General features: G+C 42.6%; 1 protein-coding gene across 6 annotated transcripts in view; it reads right to left on the bottom strand.

Moving 5' to 3' along the window:
- Positions 1 to 1,120: 1,120 nt before the first annotated feature.
- The window catches only part of Entpd4 (ectonucleoside triphosphate diphosphohydrolase 4), a 30,285-nt gene continuing 23,133 nt past the window's right edge, over positions 1,121 to 8,272 (bottom strand). For 5 of the 6 annotated variants that reach the window (XM_048801580.1, XM_015499472.2, XM_015499474.2 and 2 more), the window contains one exon: positions 3,273 to 7,743. In XM_048801580.1, the coding sequence (XP_048657537.1) occupies positions 7,515 to 7,743 (229 nt within the window). In that variant the 3' untranslated portion in view covers positions 3,273 to 7,514. Of the gene's footprint in view, positions 1,516 to 3,272; positions 7,744 to 8,272 lie in introns of those variants that run through there. The other variant, XM_015499473.2, reaches the window with a different exon arrangement.

Here is an 8,272-nt window from a genome sequence, read left to right as displayed (position 1 = left end):
CACCCCCACCCCCATCGCATTGCATGTGGTCTTAAAGCTGCACAAAACTGCAATCTGGAAGAACAACAAAGACTGAGAATAAAAGATACATATATAAAGATATATATAATATATGACCTTTGTTGTCGTTGGACCTTTATTTTATCTCTACCGCTGAGCTATAACTCCAGCCCCGAGAATAAAAGGGTTTTGAGAGACTTGCTGCACATATTCTAGAAGCCTAAAGAGGTGTCTGGAAAAACAAATCATATTTTGCTAAGATTACAAATATTTAGGAAACATTATGTGCTACAAGGTATTTTCATCATTGGATTAGCTATAAATATAAAGAAAGTAAATGCAGGACCCTTGCATTGATTCACGTTCAAGGAAGTTCAGATAGGACAGATACATGGATGGACAAAAGGGTCAGAGAAAGTTGGAATTTAAAGATGTAAATTGAACGTTATACATATGTCTTAGTCTGTCTTATGTTGCTATAAAAGAATATCAGAGATGGGTCATTTATAAACAAGTTTATTTGGCCCATGGTTCTGGAGGCTGGGAAGTCCAAGATCAGAGGCCACATCTGGTGAGATCTTGCTGTTACAGTTTCATGGAGGGAGAGCGTGTCCAAGAATGGCGAGGGGCCAGACACACCTTCATAACAGAGCGTCTCTCATCATTTCCTCTCACGATGAGGAAACCACTCCTGAGATAACGCTGACCTTGAGGTCAACTCATGACCTCATCGCCTCTCAAAGGTCTCACCCTCAACAGTGTTGCCCTGAGGACTTCATTTCTAACACATGGATGTTGGGAGACACATTCAGTCCATAGCAGAATGGCCAGGAACTTCCAGAAAATTCTCCTGTGCTGCCATAACCAGAATAAAAGAACTTCACAAGCTAAGTAGAGTCCATTAAATGTTTAAGTGTCTCAGTCTTTTTGAACCTACACTCTGGGATAACAAAGTTAGTCCAAGTGGAGATAAATCTTAAGAGGAGAAAGTGCTAAGCTTGGTTCCTGGAGTTTAAGTCCTGGGTAACCACAGCCAAGAAGAGGATGATTCATCTTTTTGGAGTAGCTGGCTTTGAACTCTGAAGCAAAAATGGGTGAAAAGTGGGATTCACACTACCAATGATGAACCAGAGAACAGCAGGGGCAGCAGCCCGTGTACGTACTTTATTGAAAGAATACAATGAAAGTCAGCCTCACGCTGGGAGTTAGAAAGGCAATCCTTGGTCCTCTGATGTCCTTGCCATAGGACATCCCTTCCCCTTTCTGTCACACACGGGAATCCCACAACACAATGCCTACGACAGTCATTGATGATGGAGGAAAAGCCGCCTCTCCCTCCACTTGGGTGAGCGTGTGTATTTAGTCTCTGTGCCTGTCACCACGGTGTTCTGTGAAGAGCTTTCAGTACTTTTCTCTGGGCAGAAATCCTTTTTAAGGCCTGGTTTCTTGTTTGGGTCTCCTTCATGTGACATATGGTCAAGTGGCCATGACGTCTGGAGCCCAGATGTAATTCCCCTGCCAAACAGGATCAGGTGAAGGGCAAAGATCAAAGGCCAGAGAGCCCCCAGCCTGGGTCCCCTAGAGCAGGTCTCTGGGTCTTAATGGGCACAGTAACAGAAAGAGGCCGTGTGCAGGGGGAGGGGGGCTACTTAGTTAAAAACAGAGAAAATACATCAACAGATAAATTCTTCTTTGTTATGAGGAGGCAGACAGAAGCCTGAGGAGCTTGTAAGACTCTAAAAGGTATTACGTTTCCAAATCTGCTATGCTGTGCTTTGGGATTAGCAGGGCAGGCCTTTGTCTTTTGATGACCCTTGTAAAAGAAGACATTTTAACTCTGACAGAGCTGACATGGACTCCCAGGTCCCTGTGAAGGCCAAAACCCCTTCTGTGCAAACCATTTGCATTTCAGGATCTAAAATAAGCAAAACAAAACCAACCCCTCAGAAACAACAAAAAAGATCCACAGAGTGCATTCCAAACTCATAAAAAGACCAAAAAGACAGAAAATAAACAAAAACCCAGAACCACGCCTTTCTGATCTGTTAGCCTGGTCAGCTTTTGGATCCAGGTACTTCCCCTCTACCAAGTGGAATGAAAATTCAGACATCTTTAGCTGTCTTAGATATTTTAAGATATTTACCCTCAGGTATGAAGTCCTACATGGATCATATTGTCTCAAAGTGACTTAAGCAAGTTCTATTTTAACATTGCTTTGTTCTTGCTGTCCATGGCTTGGGCACCCCACTTTTGTGCTAACTGCCCTGCATACTGCCTTTGCCTTTCCCTGGCTCCTTCCGAACACTGTGGGGCTTGTGTGGTTCTTAACAGCTGGCCCCCTTGGCTTGCCATCTGTCTCTGTCTGTTTTCAGGTATGGCTCAGGCCCACCTTCTTCCTCCAGGAAATCCTCTATTTATATGTTCTAAAAAGAGCTAAAAAAAAAGCTTAGCTTCTAATTTGATCTTTTCTGTCAGTTATTAGTAATGTCAATAATGAGATTAATAATTTTCTGAAAATAAATCACAGATTTAAGTTTAGGTCTAATTGCAATGGTGTCGCCTAAAATGAACATTTGTTGTTACTATCAGTAAGACTGTCAACCAAGAATATGATAACAACGAAAATTACATTTATCTGGGACTGTTTAGGATTGCAATCTGGGAGAACACAGATTCAAGCATTCTTGAGAATGTGCTCTGAGGTTCTAGAAAATGAAGACTGCATTCAGGGCTTTTAGCCACCAGGGGGGCTGGAAATCACACCACTTGTTGATCGGAAACTTTAACTGGTGCTGGCAGAAGAAAAGCTGTTCTATATGAAAGGGGCTGGTTGCAATCTCAGTGTCTGGGTAGTGGGGGTAAGGAGTCCACCCTCCAGTCAGCAGAAGTTAACAACGTTCCAGGAAACTGTGGTTTGGCCTAGTTAAAGGCTCAGCTGAGCTGTATCTGAGATCTGATGAATGATGGCCTCCCAACTCCATTTTAAGTGCCCCAAAACACTGTCACTCCATTTTGGCCTTTTTCCATGGTACAATACATAAACCTTGGTTAATTTTCTTTTTCCTGACTATACATATAGCTTTCAGGCACTTCAAGGTGAGGAGCTTATAAATGGCAGTTTCAGACTAGCAGGTACTGCTGGTGACTGGCTAGGTTTCGCCCAGGGTATCTTTCCTCAAGCATTGCTTGGTGATGGCTGCGGCTGCAGAGTCCTTGTGACCCTTACAGCTGTGCTTCCCAGCCCACATGCCCAAGATGAGACACAAAGAGTGTGTAGTCAGATTTAATTTATTTTACTGAACTTAGACTCAAATTTGACCAATCATTCTAACAAGTAAAAAGATTCAAATATCAGAGAGAAATCTGTTTCAATCACAAGAAGCAAGCACACACCTAGGGAAATGCTGGTGAACCTTCATGTTATTGATTATCAGCACCCCTGTGTGCAAGTGCAACAAGGCGACCAAATGTAGAAGGTGATATGACACCACAACCCTGTCCCAGGACCCATTCTCACTCTGAATGGAAAACATCACTTAAACAAAAGACATTTAAAGAGGTTCTCCTAGTTCTTGTAATTCCTAACTGTAAAATATGATTTGGGTAAAAGAACAAAGAATTCTCCTTGTTTGGTCACATCATCCATTTTTGAAAGGGAAACTCAATATCATAAAAAACAAAACACTGAAATAAATAATTTACTCGAAGGTAGTTTTGCTGTATTGCACATGACCACACACAATTCTAAAGCAGATTTTCTTTTAAAGCTTGGAAAACACATTTGCCTTTTTCAGTTTCTTGCAAAGTGTACATGCTCCTTATAAGGAAAACTATGTAGGCCTGAGTTTAAAATTTAAATATCTGCTCATTGAGCATTTGCTATGCTAGAGTGCAGAGGTGTGGATGACAGGGAGTGACCTCAGCCTTGAGGGTCATCAGGCAGAGCCCTGACAACACTGGCCTTAAGCCATGAGCAGCATCTTTGTCCCTTGCCCCTGGAGCTGGTAGGCACTGCCTAAAGCCAGCAGTTTCAGGGGGAGGGTGTGTGTGTGTGTGCGCGCGCGCGTGCAAAAACAACTGGTGCAAATTCAACTGTGTCTTTTCCTGTGATGTCCCTAAATGGACTGTGAAGCCTGTGAGAACATCTCCTGGAGGCATAGAAAGGAGAGCACATGACATGGCTAATGGGACATAAGCTTTTACTGGGGAGTCTTTCTACCAAGATTTAACACAGAAACTGTTTCTTGGACAAAGCTTTTAGCAAGTCCCAGTTCGATTTCTTTTGCTTTCCATTGCAAGTGTAGACTTGGCCGCTTTCCTTGCCAGCCCTCAACTGAGATGAACCCTCCTCTGCCTGAAGCAAGCTTCTCCTCTGCTGGCCTCGAATCCATCCCTGCATCACTTAGAGGAAGTATGTGGCCCTCTTCTCTTCCGTGGGACACATAGCTCTGAGACACTACTGAGGCTCTCTGGAATACAATTTGCTGTGATGCAGTTTTCTCAATATAACACTGAGCACCCTTGAACAGCACTATTTTTAAAATTGGAGTTGGGGCAGATTTCCTCATTTGGTAGGACACTGATCTTGAAAATAATCTAAAAGCAAAGATAGGAAGTTAACTTCTGGTGGATAAGCCAGTATTTTAAGGTTAAAACTTGGTCACTTCTTTTGCCCATCTTTTTTGTGTCCACGAATGCCTATTTCCTTTCTTGAATGAGACCGTTCTTGCAGGGCCACAGCTATAGTGTGTTGCAGGCTTAGTCTTGTCTCCACTTTGGCACTACTGGGAGGTAGTGGAACCTTTAAGAGGTGGGCCCAGGGGCAGGTTTCTGGGGGTGTGTCCTTGGGCCCTGGCCCCTCCTCTTCCTCTCTCTTAGCTCCAGGTTTAAAGCCAGCAGACGGATTTTGTTCCTCCATAATGTGCAATGTGCTGCTTCACACAGGGCCAAAGCAGCAAGATCAGCCCATCAGAGACTGAAAACTCAGAAACTGTGAACCAAAAAAAAAAAAAGTCTGTTCTCTGTACAAGTTGATTCACTCAGGTATTTGTAGCAGTTACCACAAGGTAACATGGCCACCAAACTTTTCCCATAAAAGGCCATTTTGCAAATATTTTAGGCCACATATAGTCTCTACTGCATATTTTTCAACTTTTTTTTTTTTAAACTTCTTTAAAAACAGAAAAACCATTCTTAGCTCTAGGGTCTTTTGGATTGGCAAGTTTGCCCAGCTGCTCCAAGGAGCTGTGAGAGAAGCGTGCATGCTTAATCAGGTACAAGGTAGTGTGGAATGCGGAACCCTAATCTGGGGACTTCTTTTGGAGAATGAGGTAGGTTCTTGCAACAGGATCTTTTGAGCAGGCTAAAATCAGAGCTCCTTTGTGTGTCTACTCTGCCCCCCAAATGCAGAGCTGGACTAAATTGACTTCCTCATTTAAAAGAGTGTTTGTTTGCTTATTTATTCATTTAGCGATCCTGGATTGAACCCAGGAGACAGTCCAGCATTTTTGTTTGTTTTTTTCTGTAAGACAGTACTCATTAAGTTGCCCAGCCTTGCCTCACACTTGGAATCCTCCTGCCTCAGCCTCCTAAATTGCTGGAATTACAGGCTTCAAGGGTGTTTATTTAAGCGAGTAAGTTTTAATGAAGGACTATTTAAACCTATTCCTGGGCTAGCTTCTCTTTGTCCTGATTTAAAGGTAAAACCACAAACTCTAAGCATTTATAGATTTTATTCTGCAGGGTAGGGCCCTGCTGTTCCAACTAGCTGGCAACAGAGAAGCTAAACTGTAACTGCACTTACTTTTCCTCAATGACACCACCAGGGTCCACAAGGCTCTGAACTCAAGGCAAGGAGGCACAGCTCAGTGTGCTCCTGGGGTATCAATGGCAGCTCAACTGCACTGGATTTAAGTGGCTGGCGGCCAGCACTTCAGATGCTATAACATCTGCCTTCTCTAACTCTCCACCAATAACTTTCTTCTTTGCTAGAATAGTCACTTTGAAGAGAATTAAAACATTCACATTTCTTTTACAAATCAATAATCTTTTAAGTCATCAATAGACAGTACGTCTTATAATTAGTAATCAATCAAGATAAATTTCAACTCCTTTTTCTAGCTTAAACAGGGATTCAGAATTTGAATTGTTTTTCTAATCAATGATTTTCTAATAAATAGCAACTGCTGCCATCTACATTAATTTAACCGTTTTAGGGTCCAGAAATGTACAAACATGTACTCTCACAAAAGAACTTCTTAAAAAAACTGAGAATTTCCAAACTAAGAATAGGTGAAAGGCATATGCCAATCCAGTTGTCCTTTTTAGGTTTTTGCTTAAAGTGTCAAATCTGCTTTCTTCAAATTGTAAATTTACTTCTTGTATTAAATTCACAGTTTTCCTTGGCCCGGATACTGTGGCATGCCAGCCACAGTTGCAGCTCTAAGCAGCCCTTAACATGGGGTCGCGTCTAGTCTCTAAACCTGAACCAGGAAAATGTACTTAAAAAAAAAAAAACTTTTGCATTTAAAAAAAAATTCTTAGTAAATAAAACTGCTAAGACAACTTTTAACAGGGGGCGGGGGGTAGGGAGCGGGAGGGGACGCTATACTAACTTGAAATTGGAAAAAACTGCATAATTCAACAAACACAAATGAACTTCTAAGAAATGCTGAAGCACCTAGAAGTACACGCCTGCTCTAGTTCTCATGAAGTTTAATTAAAATGAGGGAAATTTTATGAATTCTCCAATTCTTTCAAAAACAAAGTGTTCTAAGGATGCTGAAAGATGGGATAACGCATGCAGTTACCTGCAGTTAGGAAAGGAAACAGCAAGGAGCACTTCCTAGATCAAATGATGCAAAGCAGCCAGTGCAGGGCGCCTGTCCTCTCTCTGGGTCCTCAGCATTTTTCACACGCTCTGGTCAACAGTTCACATCTTTCACCATCAGTTTTAAAAATAGTTTCCTCCTGGTGCTTTTTTTAAAAGATCTATTTTGGACATACTGATTTTGAATTTTTAAATCTGCAAAGAAAATACACAGGGGCAGACCTGCACAATGAATAAAAAATAAATATCACCCTCTTTAGGTTGGAGCTTTCAAAAAAAGACAGAGGGTTATAATTTGCCTTCTGGGTTCCGTACAAGTGTCAATCTTCAGTCCTATCTCCACTGACTGACAGAAAGCATCTTTCCTACCTGCCTCCAAAATCAAAGTGCATTTGTTGAAAATTTACCATACCTTAAAGAAAAACCCACAAATCTTATTAATTTTTGGCAGACACCTTATGCAGCAAAAATCAGGTGAGTTTCCCTTTTTTCTACTCCTCAGTTAAAGCTGTATTCAAAACGGCTAAAGGCAGTACTTTCTAGACAGCAGGGCTGACATACAATGGATTTTGTTTAAAAGAACAAAAAGGGAAAGGAAAAATAAAACCATCTGAGAACACAAAGGAGAAACCCTGAGGCAAAAATGGCTTTTCCTATAAAAGTCTTGCCACAGCTGTGCCTGCGTTCACAGGGTGCCGGCCACCTTCTGGGAGGGCAGGCCTTCCTCCATCCAGAGTGCTGCGGCTGAGCTGTGGCGGGGTGAGCGTCGGTGGATGCGTCGCAGCCTTAGCAGGTAGAGGAGGATGGACAGCAGGACCACCAGGAAGCAGCCAGAGAACAGGTAGTGGTTGTAGACAAAGGAAACGCCCCGCCAGTGCGCATGACTGGCCCGGAAAACATCCTGCTGGATATCTCTGCCCAACGGAGGAAACACAACAGAAACAGGGTAAGAGGGGCTGGGTGGAAACCATGCTTGCAGGAACTCAGCCGCAGGGCCTGGCATGGGCCTGACCCTAGACACAGCTAAGAGCTGGCCACTGAGGCTCAGTTTCCCCACCTCTGAGATGGAAGAGAGTAAGGCTGCACTAGGGTACTTGGAAGTCTGTGGTAACAGGTGAAGGAATGCTCTGAGTCCCTACCAATTACCAGCATTATAAACTGGGTAGCAAAAATCAGAACTATGAGGGTTTCACTAACACAATGAAGTCAACACAATGTGAAACCACACAGTAACCCTATTCTAAACAATTTTTGCAGTTGATTCAACTAAAAGTACTATTAGAAGATGCTCAATTAAATGGGATAAAGATTTGATAACTCATTTATAGGTTAACCAGAGGTTTTGGCTCTGGTACAAGGGATTGAACTGTGCATCTTAGGCAAGCACTCTGCCACAGACCACATGCCCAGGAAACAGGGTCCTTAACATGGGGTCGCATCTAG

This window comes from Marmota marmota, unplaced genomic scaffold (assembly GCF_001458135.2).
Source record: "Marmota marmota marmota unplaced genomic scaffold, marMar, whole genome shotgun sequence".
NCBI classification, from domain to species: domain Eukaryota; kingdom Metazoa; phylum Chordata; class Mammalia; order Rodentia; family Sciuridae; genus Marmota; species Marmota marmota.
This window is presented reverse-complemented; position numbering and strand designations above follow the sequence as displayed.